Raw genomic sequence first — 16,043 nt, 5'->3', positions numbered from 1 at the left:
CCCTGAAACTTCTATCTTGAAAAGTTGGAAACGTAATTCATATAGGGAGTAGTGGTATGGGCCTTATACTCAGAATGAGCATTGGAAGGTTAGGTAGGAAGACTGCTCAAAGTTCAAAGGACAGCCTGGCATACATAGCAAAAACATTTTCTAACAAACCCCAGCCAAATAAACAATCCTTTGCTTATAATTGTAATTTGGTGGTACTATGAATAAATCTTACTTTGTAACACTCCATATCATACTGTATAGTACATTTCATTTTCATGATTTACTGTGCTCATCTTGTTTCTTCATCTTATTTGCTTTTAGCCACCAATAAAAATTACATTTGAACATATGGATTAAGGACTTATTATAGGTTATACTAGTACTACTGGTTTTGTTTGCTTGCCATCTGATTTCTTTTTTGAGACAGAGTCTCACATAATCCAGGCTGGCCTTGAAATTACTACACAGCTAAGAAACAGCCTTCAATTCACTTCTTAGTTTTTCTTCTGCATTAGCTCTGAAGTGGTGGAATTAGAGTTGAATGCCATTATGTTTGGTATCACTACTTTCTATTTTGTTTATAGACATGTTATTACCAACTTAAAAGCATGAGAACTGGAGAGAAGCCAGCTTATTCAGTGCAACAAACATTCTTTTTGTTTTTTGTTTGTTTTTTGTTTTTTGAGACAGGGTTTCTCTGTGTAGCCCTGGCTGTCCTGAAACTCTCTTGCAACAAAAATTCTTATTGTTTTATTCTTGAGTTAATGTTCTAAAGGGATTTAAAAATACTGAAATTTGTTTTCAAAGACAGTAATATTATTGTCACGTACCTATTAGAATTCTATTGCAAAAAATTTTATACATACATCCTAGTTTACTGTATTTTTCCATTCAGATTTGCTTAGCATATAAAACTAAGAAAACTATAAAGATATTAAGTACATCATCTGAAGAGAAGAACTGGTCAATGATCTCATAGGCCAATTTGTAGATGTCCTCATTTTCATGATTCTGAAGTTGTTCAATTTTCTCCAGTCCTGCAAGAAATTTTATGAAGTCAATAATGATAATTAATGTGCTGCTAGAAGTTACAGTAACCTTGAAACACATAATGCCATCTTTGTACCGTAAAATTTCTGGGTTATAGCGTTTAGGGATCTATTCCACTGATAAGTCTTTTTTTTTTTTTTTTTTTTTGGTTTTTCGAGACAGGGTTTCTCTGTATAGCTCTGGCTGTCCTGGAACTCACTTTGTAGACCAGGCTGGCCTCGAACTCAGAAATCCACCTGCCTCTGCCTCCCGAGTGCTGGGATTAAAGGCGTGCGCCACCACTCCCGGCTTCCACTGATAAGTCTTAAACTGAGAGTTCATGCTTGTAGATAGAGGACATTTACCTTAAAGAGACTGACAATCTGAGCAACAGCATGTAAATATGCCAATTAATAATCTATTAAGTAAATTACAGAGCAATGTTCACAAAAAGTGTAAAATTACTTTTGATTATTAAAAATAGATGAGCACATATTCTTTCTAGCATTTGCCCAGCCCTTTAATATCTATGAAAAAGAAACTGAAGATACCAGCAATTAACATAATGATTCTGTGATGCTCACTGAAAACAATCAAGCCAACCAGTCTTTCGGGGGAAGGAGAACTGAACCTCAGGATGTCGATCAAGTCATAGGCAGCGCATTAAAAAGCACATATACACTAAGTTTCCAAACATGCTCTACAGAGTGATAATTTAAAGACTACCGAAATGAAGAGACGTTACTTTTCCTCATGAAGTCTCCTTCCTCTGCTCATTCTTTGGATAGAGGAAGCTATCTTGGGAGCTTGTCACTACTCACTCTCTTTTGGTGTTTCTTTTATTAAAAACTTTAGTTACTACATAGGACTTTACATACTACTTAAAATCTGTTATCTTCTCTACTGTTCCATTTAATAAGAACAAAATTCAAATACCTGAATAATTCCCTAAGAACAGTTCACAGATTTCAAAACTCAAAACTATCTGACCAGTTATTACTTGCCTTCTTCATTTACACTTTTCATCTGCAATTTTTTTCTCAAAAAAAAAAAAAAATCAACAAAAACCTGCTTCCCTTTCCTCAATCTAATCTCAAACACCTCACATAATCACTTCTGGAATCCTATTGTTTCCTGCTGTCTACAACATCACTGGCTTCACTTACTGTAGCCTGCTCACTGTGAATCTGCTAACTGGTCTTTCTGTCTCCTGTCTCCAAAGGCCCCATGGGTCAGACATCTACCTGAACATATCCACTTAGGTAAAAGACACCAAAAGCCTGTCACTGTTTACGGGAGAACCCACTGACATTTATAAAACACAGACTCCCTTGCACCAGTGAAGCAAGTAATGCTCAAAACCTTTTCTATTTTATTATATAAAATATTTCACCCATTAAAATAACTTTTATCAATTTTTTATTACTAATTAGTTTTCTAACCTATTCCCTATGCCCTCTTTCTACTTTGATGGTTATTATACTATTTTTGATCTATTTGTCACGTTAGTAATTTTAATATTCTTCTTACTGCATTAGTAAGATAGTACTAATAAAATAATCATCTGTTTCTATTTTTTCAGGGGTGGGGAAGAGACATCATACTGGGGCTTCAAGCATACTTTAATAAGCATTCTACAGTGCTTACAGAGCTGTATGCCAGTTTCCTAGTATCTATTTCTTATTGCAACAGTTCTCCAGACCGAGGCTTCTCACTAGGCTTATTCAGGTGGACATTTACATTTTATTCCACAACCACAACTGGCGCAATTTCTTGGCCTAGATGTTAACTGGAACGAGTTAAGAAGTATTGTGTTGTTCACATTCTAGGTGGCTCTGGCCCAAAGCCAGATTAAGTAACTAGTTCCCTATAGAATAAATAAAGTATGTGCTGTTCAATAAAGCTCTTGATTTCCCAACTTCTCATCACTGGCTGCTTTTCAAGCTTCAACTCAAGGCAGTTGCCATCCCATATTCTGTGATTCAGCAATATTGAATTATTTATAATTTGCTGAATGCTAATTCTCACCTCAGACTTTGCTCATGTTGTAATCTCTGCCTGGAACACCTTTCATCCCTTTTTACTTTATTAATCCTTATTCATCTCTCACAATCCAGCTCAGGTGTCACTTCCTGCTTCTTCCAGGATGGATTAGGTATCCCATTTTGTTGTACATTTCTATTAGGGTAATTAGCACATTAAATCAGTTCATATTTCTCTTTAAGTCTAAACTACATGCCTTGAGGGGCTGTTTTGTTTACCACTGTCTTCCTACAACTTTAGCATGGTGCTTTATTATGTGGCAACAATTCAGTTCCTTAAAAATATACAGAAGGCTAAACAGGGCTGTACACATGGAATATAGTATAGTTTATTTTTATATAATTATCTAAGACAGAAAAATATGGAGCTATATTAATCAGAAAATAAAGGTAGCTACAAAAAGAACATTAAAAATGCATAATGCATATAACATCTCATAATAAACTTACCACCACATTCTTCTATGAGATTGGCTATGGTTTCTGCTTGATCTTCAGCCATTTTTAATATATTACTTAGTCCATCAAGTACTACTTGCACAACTTGTGCATCTTTTACAGTCAGCAAATTGCAAAAAGGTGGAATAACATTTTGTTGGATAAGATAGGCCACCTGAAAAATAAGGATACCATAAAATGATATAACAGGTCAACTGCCAACCTTTTTTATTAAAATGTTAACTTCTAAACTCTGACTATGAAAACATGAACTCATCTCTCCCATGTTAGACTACATTAAACAATATTATTTTTTTTTTTACACCCAAGATCTTTTCCCTTTTAAAAAATTATTAAATCAACCAAGAGGATGACTGACATTTTTTAAATACTATGATTGCTCAGTTAACACTATCTGCTGGCTCTGTGGTGTTTTAACATTTTTTAAAAAAAGATTAATTATAGGTGTATATGAGTACACTGTAACTGTCTTCAGACACACCAGAAGAGGTTGTCAGGTCTCATTACAGATGGTTGTGACCCACCATGTGATTGCTAGGAATTGAACTTAGGACCTCTGGAAGAACAGTCAGTGCTCTTATCCTCTGAGTTAGCTCTCCAGCCCAAAATAAAATTTAAAATCAAAAGCTGGACATAGTGCCACATTCCTGTAAGTAATTGCAGCACTCAGGAAGCAAAGTCAAGAGGATGGCTCCAAGTTCAAAGGCAGCCTCTCTCATGTATTGAGTTCCAGGATTGGCTCGTGTTTTAACATTCTTAAGAAAGACAAGAGGCTATTTTGCAACAACAGAGGAAGACATCAGGTACACTAATTTGTCACTCTACACTTTACTAACATGGGAGGGACAGAATCCTCATTAAATTTGGAGCTGAAAGATACTGTCCTGTCCCAGAGTCTGCTCCCTGCCACCCATGCCCAGGGCTGGAGTATCAGACAGGTACATTTGGCCTATTTCATGGGCACTGAGGGTCTAAAATCAGGTCCTTATGCTTGTGCAGAAGTGTTCTTACCCACAGAACTCTCTCCCCAGCCTCCGTGTTTGTATTTAAAACAGAACTTTTTTTTTTTTTTTTAAATACATTGTCAGTTGCAAACTGGCTCCTTGTTCACCTGCTTACCTGTTGTATGGACAAGATGTGAGACCTTTCCTCCCAGGTTATACACACATTGCTGCACCCAATGTGTGAATAGTTTACATTCCCCTTGCATTCACACCTATGCTCCTTGCACGCATCACCCTGCTTCCTAGTCCCAGCTCTGAGACTTGAGTTTACTTTCTCCTTTGTTTTGGTGCTATTAAACTTATTTGTAGTTGTTCATTTATTTGTTAGGAGACTCTCTCATAGTAGTTTCTTTCTGCTATATTAATTTTAAAAGTCTGTTATTTCTCAGTACTATTTAAAAAAAAAAAGAGCCTCACTTGATATTACTCTGAATAGAAAATTCTTGTACGGAGTATAGGAATTTGAGTTAGTGGGCAATGCTACACTTGGCACACAAAAAGCTCTAGGTCCAAGACCTAGCATTGTTAACTCCTAGAAAAACATGTCTCCTAGGAATTATGAGGAAGTCAGTTGTGGTGGCTCACGCCTTTAATCCCAGCACTCGGGAGGCAGAGGCAGGCGGATTTCTGAGTTCAGCCTGGTCTACAAAGTGAGTTCCAGGACAGCCAGGGCTACACAGAGAAACCCTGTCTTAAAAAAAACAAGACAAAACAAAAAAAAAAAAAGGAATTATGAGGAAAGGAAGTTAAGGAGATAGTTTTATGTATATTAAGAAAAAAAAATCACACAACAAAGTTTTGAGGCATAGCTGTGAGATGCAGAGTATAGGCTTTGGTTCTATCTTCAGCATGTGTCTGGTTCTATATTTACGCATGCATGCACAGGCGCTCGAGCGCGCGCACACACACACAAATAGCATATATAACCTAAAACCAAAACCAATCTACAAAATATAATATTCTATTATTTTAAATAATGATTCACTTAAGTATAAGAGTATAATAACCTACATTGTTATTTTTGCTGGTTCTGAGATATAACTAAGAGTTCCACTTACTTGGTCTTTCCTCCCGCTGATTGTTAAGTTACTTATGGCCCAGGCAGCTTCTTTCTGAGTGCCAAAATCTCCCTTCAAAACAAACAGAACAAAACAAGAATACAGAGTAAATTTGAAAAGATACTTTCTAAAATGATTTTTTTAGATGTTTATTTCTAAGTTTCTCTGGAGGTATGTTATATACATGTACAATTTTATTTGCTGATAAGCCTTGAACAACAACCAATCTATTCTGAAGAAATAAAAATTACTTTCTGTGAATTCTCCTGTGTGTGTGACTTGATATTACTGTTCAATATCAGAGTAAATAAAAGTCAAATGCAATTTCATAAAAAAGGTACAAACTGAAAACATTTAAAGTAGAACATATAGAATTTAATAATCTTATCTTCAAGATTTTACCAGCAAACTAATTTAAAACACGGTAATAATTCACATCTTCCTACATATGGCTACAGCATAGTAATAGACAAAAATTAGACTCAGTTAACATTCTCAACAGGTACAAATACAGAAAATCCACAAAGTGAAATAACCTAAGCAATTAAATTCAAGACTAGAAGCCTAGAAAGAATGTTTTATTAAGAAAAAACATAAATAGAAGAAACCTAAATTCAAATGGTAATGAGGCAAACCAATCATCAGACTGAGGCTCTGTGAGGCAGGTAACGGTGTAAATGGGTCCAATCCTTAGAGAGGTGAAAGGGAATCATGCAGGAACATTTTCCTATCTACCCAGTTATCTAACTGGGGAAAAACGGTCTCCAGAGCTAGTCCAGGCTAGCCTTAAAGTCCATATTGTGCTGTGTCTGCCTTTAAAGTACTGGGATGATGGTACCATGACATACAAGCTATTCTTTAAATGTACATATTATAGATACATAAAAGTATATATTACTACACATATACGTATATGCATTATATATTTTAAATATTTATAATATATATTTTATATAAATCTAAATTAGATATTTAGAAATTTTAGATGAAAATACAACACTAATGTATATTATATATCATATATCATTTTAGATAAATATAAATATATATACAGCATAATTGAAGTTACAGCACTTGGGCTGACAGACTATATAGCAAAAACTCCAGTACCTTGCATGAAATCTTCATCTGAGTTATTGGTCAGAGGGGTTCAAGAGACTACTCAAACAATATAGGCTATTGCTTTTGCCCTTGATTGTCTCTATTTCTGATGACACTTCACACATCTGGACAGTAGACTAGAAGATTCAAGCTAGATCTAACCTAAAGGCATCCTTCCTGTGGTTTAGCTTCCACACTACTATAGGAAGCATGAAAGCTGCCAAAGGAGGAGAAGCAATCAACAGTCCCATCCAGTCATGTGATATCTATGAATCAGAACAATGACCAGCATGGTTAGATATCCCTAAATGTGCAATAAATGGCACTCATATGTTAGCAGTATCCAATAGCTATTTAACTGGACTTAAGGCCTGCTAACAAGAGGGAAAGCATATGCTTGGTACTAGAAACTGGTCAGCTACCCAGGACTCATAGTGACGTGATAGATCTTAGAAGAAATGCTACTACTGCCACTTTACTAGACCAGTGTAATCCTAGTTACATTCTAAAACCTACTCTATGTCCACAGATAAACGTAGCTCTCACACCTCATCAAAGAAACTTTTCTTCACAGCATATGGTGAACATAACAGAAAACAACAAATGGCCTGAACACAGAGATCAATAGATCATGGGGTGTCTAGCTCTAACAGATACATCTACAGCATAACTCTTCCACTAAAGGATCAGGGAACATCATGGAAGAGTGATGAGAAATACTGTAAGAGTGTAAGAGCCAGAGGACCAGAAAGTCTGTTGTGAGATTGCACCTCCTAGGAATAACAGGGAAGCTAGACCCATGATAGCTGATCGCCATGGCAGCCTGAATACAAATTCTAATATCAATATTAAGTTAAATTAATGGTAAAAGGTTGACATCTCATGGTGTCCCATCCCTTGACAAAGAACTACAGAAAATTACCCTATACTAGAGATAACCTTCCTAATAATTAGTTATCCAATACAGTCAACCCTGAAATTGTATACTCAAGCAACAAAAATGGACTCACCATGCCGTACTTAACTATCTATGCATTCATACGTGTAACAATCAAAGCAAGAGATCGTCAGTGTGATGGCAAAGGGGGGCACGGGAGGAATTGGAGAGGACATAGGTAGGGGATAGGACAGGAAGTGATGTTAAGTATATTTTAATTTAAAAAAATAAAAGAAAATTGTGGTCAATACACAAAGAATGGCAGAATTAGAAAGTCACCATTTTGCTACTCCCAAGCAGTATCAAATGACTATCTGAAAACAAAATAGTCTTTTCCCCAGGTCTTAATGAGCATAAGGAAGAATATGACATACAGGAGCATGCTCTCTGGCCACTGGATTCTGGGCAAGTGATTTGCTCATGCAATAGTTTCATCTGACAAATGGGGATAAGCCCTGACTTAGACACTACTCTGTGAAAAAGACGCTCTTCTCTTGTTCCATCTGGGTCCAAAGGATAAAATTCAGGTCCCTAGGCTCACTGGCAGTTACCTTTATCCACTGAGCTAGCTTGCTAGTTCAGCTTGTCTTATTAGAAGTGGTAAGAAGCCGGGCGTGGTGGCGCACGCCTTTAATCCCAGCACTCGGGAGGCAGAGGCAGGTGGATTTCTGAGTTCGAGGCCAGCCTGGTCTACAGAGTGAGTTCCAGGACAGCCAGAGCTATACAGAGAAACCCTGTCTCGAAAAAAACCAAAAAAAAAAAAAAAGTGGTAAGATGCTTAGAACAATATGACAGCATTTATTATTGGTAATGATACTACTTGTTTAAACTTCACTCCAAAGTAATGGCTATCTTGTTAGAATAATGACAAGGAAGAGACACGTTTTCAGATAGAAACATTTGTACCATATACTACTGTTATGTTCAAACACTTTAGTACCAGTCACATTTGACTATAGTTTTCATGCCACTGTATAGTGTCTTGGTAAACAGAAAAGTATTTACCACATAATACTGCCTTACTCCAATACATATTTTCTTACCTTATCCAAAAGGTGTATTATCATTGGTACAAGATTGGCATCAATTACGGCCTGAACCTGCTGTTGATTTCCTGCAGTGATGTTGGAGAGGAACCACACTGCTTCCTGTGGAACAAGATGCTTTCAATATTTCCCATTAAAAAAATAAAACACAATCTAAACTATGAAAAAGTATTCAATAGCTAGTGTCACATATTTTATTATTAAATGAGTTATGTAATAAGAATCTTAGAAAGTTTAATTCTACTACACTCTTTCTGTATTAAAAAAAAACAAAACAAAAACAAAAACAAAACAACTGTAACCCTGGCTGACCTACAACTCCTAGAAATCCACCTATCTCTGTCTCCCATGTGCTGAAACTAAAGGTATGTGGCTATCATGCCTAGTCCTCCATAGCCAATTTTCTGGATGGAATACATAATTTACACATTACATAATATCTTTCCCTATTTTCTTTGGACAAATCACTACTGGCTTGTAATTCACGTCACAATGAGCTAACCCATCTAAAGAACTGTACAGGCAATGGTGTTTGGAAGCAGGATGACTCAAGAAGCTTGACCAAATAGAAAGGAAGATACTATAAAGTATAACTCCTACAACTAGTACACATGAAATTTAACATCCTTTTGTCAAATAATGCACTTTATTCTACTCCCTCTACCTTAACAATCCTATCCTAGTAGATAAATCTCAATTAGCCATAATAATGGAGACATCATAAATGCAAGTGGATTCTTTCAGTGTCCTTATTTATAATAATCATTGTACTAGTTCTCTCGAGAGCTAAATGTGGCCCCAGTTGTTAGCTTGCTTGATTGGTCTACTTTAATGATCGTTGAAAACTGCCTTTAACACCAGGAAGATGCTACATTTTTGCTAGAATGATAGTGGTCACAAGCATTACTAAAACCTGTGTTAGTAATCAACAACAACAAATATTTCACATCCTATGGAGAACATTATTGGAATTTACCAAATTTATATTCACCAATATACTAATTAGTATAGTGAACACTAGCATATACTAGACTCTTTGGATCAGATCACAGGATGTTTAATGATCCTGTTAGAGAGTTTAGGGTGCTGGGCTACTTAGGTGAGCTGTTTTTGGGTTTTAATCATCGGCAATGTTGTTATCAACAACCCATGTTATTTCTACAACAGCCTCAGATGCACTCCAATATCAGCATCACCATTCAGTGCCCCCTTTCGTAGCCACCACACACACACACACACACACACACACACACACACACACACACACACGCATGCACACACTTACACTAGTAACTATCAATGAAACATTGAACTAGGAGAATTACTACATGTATTAAAATTTTCCACTCACAGCAACATTCAACACCCAAATATCTCTATTTCATCATTTCCAAGGGAGTCAAAACTACAGGTTATTGGTGATGGTATAGTTCAGTGGTAGAACATATGCTTAGTATACCAAAGGCTCTAGGTTTGAATGCAGAACCCTATGAGCATATTATAAAGACTAACATATCTTCTCTTGAGGCCTATAACATCTTATACTAAAAAGTCAATGCTATTTAAGACATTCCATGGAACCTAATTCCACAAACAAAGAGTAACATTTTATTAATATTTTAAAAATACTCACTTTATTAATTTTCTCTTTGGGATGAGTGAGGAGTGCTGGGAAGTGTGAGAGAGCATCACAGTTTAAAACTACTTGTGTTTGCTCATCAGTTCCAGTGACAATGTTGCCCACAGCTCGCAGTGCAGCAGTCTGAAACACGAGATGCAACGAGATGTTTGATATTAAGAACTCTTATCAACCAGTGTCAGGCAACCCGGGACAGATTCAGTCACTCATGAAGTTCTTTCACTGAAACTAACCTATCCTTTCTGAGCACTGTATTTCAGGTACTGATCTAGAAATAGGAAATATATACAATTTCAGGCCTTAAGAATTGGCATCAATAAAAGGGTAATTTTATAGAATAATTACTACCATAAAGAAATACTATTCAGCTATTAAAAACAAGGACATCATGAAATTTGAAGGAAAATAGATGAAATTAGAAAATATCATCCCCAGTGAGGTATCACAGACCCAGAAAGACATGTGTGGTATGTATGCACTCACTAATAATTGGATATTAGGCATAGGTAATGTATAGGATAGCCATGCTACAATCCACAGACCCAAAGAAACTAAGAAATAAGGGGGCCACCCAAGGAAGGATTGATGACTCTCACTCAGAAGAGGAAACAAAACAGTCACCATCAGAGGTGGATAGAAGAAGGAATGGTGACAGAGGATCAGGTGTAGGGGGAGAGAGAGTCAAAGACCTAGGATGGGGGAGGCTTTAGGGAGACTATGAGGGAGACTCTAAGCAGTGGGGATGAGGAGCCTCAAGTACTCACCAGGACTTATAGCCAGGCAGGACTCCCAGTGGAGGGAGGAGACATCAACCCATTCATAAAACCTTCAACCCCAAATGTGTCCTGTCTACACAATATGCAGGGATAAACATAGAGCAGAGACTGAGGAAAGGGCCAACCAATGACCACCCCAACTTAAGACCCATTCCGTGTGAGAGAGCCAACTCCTGACACTATTAATGATATTCTGCTATGTTTGCAGACAGGAACCTACACGTCTTCTGAGAGGCTTCATCCAGCAGTGGATGAAAACAGGTGCAGAGACCCACAGCCAATCATAGAGTGAGCAAACCAGAGGGGTTAAGAACTCTACAAGAAGACCTATAAAGCCAACTAACCTGGGCCCATGGGGGATCACAGAGACTAAATCAAACAAAAGAGCATGCAGGGGCTGAACCTAGGCCCCCTATACATTTGTAGCAAATATGTAGCTTGGTTTTCACATGAATCTCCAAACAATTGGAGTGTGTGCACATGTGTCTGACTCTGGTGTGTGTGTGTGTGGGGGGGGGGGGGCGGAAGGGGGAAAGGGAGGGAGGAAGGGAGAGAGAGAGAGAGAGACAGAGACAGAGACTCTGTTCCCTGCCATTGGATCCCCTTCTCCTAACTGTATTGCCTGGTTGGGCCTCAGTGGAGAGGATATTCCTAGTCCTGCTGGGACTGGATGTCCCAGAGTGGGGTGGTACCCAAAGGGGGATTTGGAGGGGGTAATGGGGGGAGGGAGATTTATAAGGGTGGAACTGGGAGGAGAAGAGGGAGGGGGCATGATTTGCATATAAAGTGAATAAATAAATTAATTAAAAAAACCCAAGTAGTAATTTTCATGTTCAGTTAATTTTCCTATCCTCTAATGTTCCTTCCTATGAGACAGGTAATTCAGCTGTTTAAACACACAAACTTAACCTTCAAGAGTAGACGATTTAGTACTCACTAGCTCAATCCCAGGTCCCTGGCAACCACCATCTCTATGTCTATTAATCTGTATAGCCTGTTTATATCTATATAAATGGAAACAAGTCATAGCACTTGGTGGTACCCGTTTTTGTTGTTCTTTTGTTTTGTTTTGTTTGGTTTGGTTTGGTTTTGTGGTCAAGTAATAGTCGGCTGGGTATCAGTTAACAGTTTGCTTCCATTTGGAGGCTATTATGTATATCGCTGCAATAGGCATTTATATTAAAGTTTCTGAGTGGACAAGTGCATATCCATAATCTTGAATATGCCACACAGTACTCTGCGTTTCAGTTTTAAGGAATATCTACTCTAGTGCTGCCATAAGCAATGTGGTCCTTCTTTGTCCACACTGCTGGCTTTTAACTGCAGCCATCTTCAATGTGAACGGTTCTCCAATTTAACTCACGGTTCCTTAATAACCACAGCTTTGGGGGATCGTTTTTCAGGTGCTCACTGACCATTTTTATGTCTTAGAAAACCGTACAAATCTTTTAGCCACATTTTTTGTTCTTTGCTTGTTTATTTTTTTACTGTGTTAGGTTTTATGCCTTCATGTAGGTCTGTGTACCACGTGCTTGCCTGGACCCAAGGAAGCCAGAAGAAAGTGTTGGAGAGCCAGGTGGTGGTGGCCATGCCTTTAATCCCAGCACTCGGGAGGCAGAGGCAGGTGGATTGAGGAGTCTGAGGCCAGCCTGGTCTACAGAGTGAGTTCCAGGACTACTCAGAGAAACCCTGTCTCGAAAAACTCTAAATGAATGAATGAATGAATGAATGAATGAATGAAAGTGTTGGATCCTCTTGAAGTGAAACTACAAATAATTGAGAGCTACCTACCACAAGGTGTGCAGAGTGAAACCTGGGCTCTCTGGAAGAGCAGTTAGTGCTCTTAGTTGTCAAGCCACCTCCCCATCGCTAGATTGTTAAAATGTCTGAATTTGTGAAGAAGGCAGAGACATGAAACAATATGCTAGATGAAATTATAATTATGTCTACATTTTAGGAGGAGTAGGGATACAGATTAAGTCTACATGACATGGAAGCTGAGAAGCTTAAGGAAATGTCTGTGACTGATAAAATGCAAAGCATTAACTTTCTCTGAAGACTGCCTAAAAGAAAGCTCCAAACCCTATATTAAAAGCAGTAATTCTATGGCCAGTATTAAAACTGAAGAAGTACTGTTTGATTTTGGAGAGTGTGTGTGTGTACACGCGCGCACGCACAATTTGATGTAGCTCAGGCTAGCTATGTGCTCTTCCTACTACCTCCACTTAGAAAGTGCTGGGATCACGGAACTGTAGTACCAGGCCCCGGGTAATGTAAACATAAAATAAAACTAACAAAAATACAAACAAAACAACAAACATAGTTGTAAATTTGGGTTTGGCTTAGCAGGTGAGAGTTCTTGCTAAATCAAATCCTCAGAAACCTTGTTAAAGAGCCAGTCAAGTTCCTGTGTCCACCTGTATCCTAGTACAGTGGGGATACTGACAGTCCATCCAATGTCCTCTTCTGCCTTCTGGGTACATATGTGCGTGCCTGTGTGCGTACATACATCACATATACACAATATGCAAATTTAATAATAAATATGTAACAAAGATATTTACAATAAATCATACATTTTAATAACAAGTATTGGTCAAATCTTTCTGAATTAGCTCTTCTTCCTTCCTTCCTTCCTTTCTTCCTTCCTTCCTTCTCTCTCTCTCTCTCTCTCTCTCTCTCTCTCCTCTCTCTCTCTCTCCTCGCTCTGTCTCTCTCTGTCTCTCTCTGTCTCTCTCTGTCTCTCTCTGTCTCTGTCTCTCTCTCTCTCTGGTTTTTGATACAAGGTTTCTCTGTATATTCCTAGCTGTACTAGAACTCACTCTGGAGACAAGGCTGGCCTTGAACTCAAAGAGATCCACCTGCCTCTGTCTCTCAAGTGCTGGGATTAAAAGGGGAGCCACTACTACCAGCTGCTCAGCTCTTTCTTTTCTTCTCTTTTCTTTCTTTTTTTAAAAGTGTTTTAATTTTAAAGAAGAAAACTTTTTATTTAGTTTGTGAACACATGTACATGAGCTTGAAACCAATGTGGTTTCCTCTGTTGCTTTCCATATATGTATATATATACATACACACACACACACACACACACACACATATATATGTATGTATGTATGTATTTATAGGCAAGGTCTCTCACTGAGCCTGGAGCTTACTGAGCTACCAGGAGCCTTCTCTACCTCCTTACTTAAGCTGGGCTTACATGCACAAACTACCACATCAGCTTTTATGTAGGTGCTGAACTAGTTCTCATGCTTGCACTTTATCCATTGTGCCATCTTTCAAGCACTTTTTAAATTTTAGGCAAATGTATCTCCATTGTTAACCATACACTAGTATCACTTTAAGAGCGATCTTAAGTTTGAAGGGAATATAATGGTTTTATATCTAGGAGGTAAAGAAGGGAAAGAAAAACATTTTTTTTCCTTCCCCTTTAAGCTTTAAGGTTGATTCTAAGGTCCAGAAAAGGGCAAGAGAAAAGTAACTTAGGATAACAGCTTTCCTTATAGAACTGCTTGGTCGACTTCAGATCGTTCTAAGATTAAAAACCATTATTTACCTTAAAAAGGTAGGGAAGGTTTTCTGATTCTACTTTACCACTGCAGTTAACTATCACCCTGTGTGTGTGTGTGTGTGTGTGTATACACACACACACATACATGTGCCTAAGTGTGTTGCGTTTGCGTGTATGTATGTTATAGTAGAGCCTGAACTTTGTACAAGTGAGGCAAGTGCTGTACAACTGAGCTATATCCTCAGCTAATTATTTTTTTAGCTTTTTATAGATGGAGGCTCACTAAAATAAAGAATACATAAGAGGATTAAAACAGAGAAACAATTAGGAAGTCCTTAAACTGCATGTCAGTTCAAGTATGTTATCTCAGGTAAGTGTCAGACAAATATCAGTAAGTCAGTGTTAACCAAACTGCTAGATGAGAGAAAACAGATGCTTTCCCGGGAGTGGGAGGGCGGAGTGGAAAAAGCAAACAGGAATGGTTTTAGATGCCACCCAAGGTGCTTTATTAAACCATGTTTCTTGATATTAAAAGTCACTTCTTCACAGTAGTGTCTCCTGTCTGGCAGGGAAGGACCGTTCTTAATGAATTGCAGTAATTTTTCTCCACCTTTAAAACTAAGATAAAATAACTCACCTTTTCCCATCAAAGACACGTTACATCGTTAAGTGAATAATATGCTTTAATTTTTTAAAAAACTTAATCTTTGAATGTCCCGCTTAAAGCCTGGTGAGAAAAACCCAACTTAATCAAAAGAACCCTACCTGAACTTTAACTTCCTGGTGGCTGAGTAGCGGAACCAAGTGAGGAACTATCCCAGAGTCTATGACCATCTGTATCTGCTCATTGCCAGCATCCGTCAGGTAAGACAGGGCCCAGACAGTATCTACCAGGATCTAAGATGGAAAAGGAAAGTTCAAATATTTCAGTATCTTCTCATTTTAATTTTTCTTGCGGGGGGGGGGGGGGGGATTTTGAAACAGGGTTTCTCTGTGTGCAGCTCTAGTTGTGTGGAACTTGCTCTGTAGACCAGGCTAGCCCCAAACTTAAGAGAGGCATCTGCTTCTGCCTTCTGAATGCTGGGATTAAAAGACGTGCATCACCACACTTAATTCTTAACCATAGTGTAAGATCTTTCTCTTCTTGCTTCAACTTACTAGAACATCAATCTCTATTTTTTAACTTTGTTTAAGATGTGTAATTATAGTCCAAATTTCATAGCAGTCTCTAATCTTAATTCAGCAAACTATACATGCAAAATACACAGCATATTAAATAGAAAACCAACCACAGATAAAAATCAAGGCAAGAAATATATAAAAGTAGTAATTCCTGAAAAAAATAATTAATTTGTATCACTGCTACTATGGGGAAGAGAGGGTTTTTGATTAATTTATAATAATGATGACGCTTTGACACGTGCAAGTCATGTGTTTGATCCTTCAT

At 37.8% G+C, this 16,043-nt stretch overlaps 1 protein-coding gene and 1 non-coding gene across 2 annotated transcripts in view; both read right to left on the bottom strand.

Moving 5' to 3' along the window:
• Window positions 1–16,043, bottom strand: part of Kpna4 (karyopherin subunit alpha 4) — a 64,566-nt gene that overhangs the window by 8,749 nt on the left and 39,774 nt on the right. The window contains exons 11-16 of the mRNA XM_021158205.3: window positions 15,362–15,493; window positions 10,301–10,429; window positions 8,665–8,769; window positions 5,584–5,655; window positions 3,513–3,675; window positions 934–1,028 (exon numbers count right to left, since the gene is read on the bottom strand). Of these exons, the coding sequence (XP_021013864.2) occupies window positions 934–1,028; window positions 3,513–3,675; window positions 5,584–5,655; window positions 8,665–8,769; window positions 10,301–10,429; window positions 15,362–15,493 (696 nt within the window). The remainder of the gene's footprint in view (window positions 1–933; window positions 1,029–3,512; window positions 3,676–5,583; window positions 5,656–8,664; window positions 8,770–10,300; window positions 10,430–15,361; window positions 15,494–16,043) is intronic.
• Window positions 9,704–10,060, bottom strand: LOC115030805 (small Cajal body-specific RNA 7). Its single transcript, XR_003836378.2, has one exon.

Source organism: Mus caroli, unplaced genomic scaffold (assembly GCF_978045245.1).
Source record: "Mus caroli unplaced genomic scaffold, Mus_caroli_1 scaffold_3, whole genome shotgun sequence".
NCBI lineage: Eukaryota > Metazoa > Chordata > Mammalia > Rodentia > Muridae > Mus > Mus caroli.
Note: the sequence above shows the minus strand (reverse complement) of the source record. Positions and strands in the feature narration are given on the sequence as shown.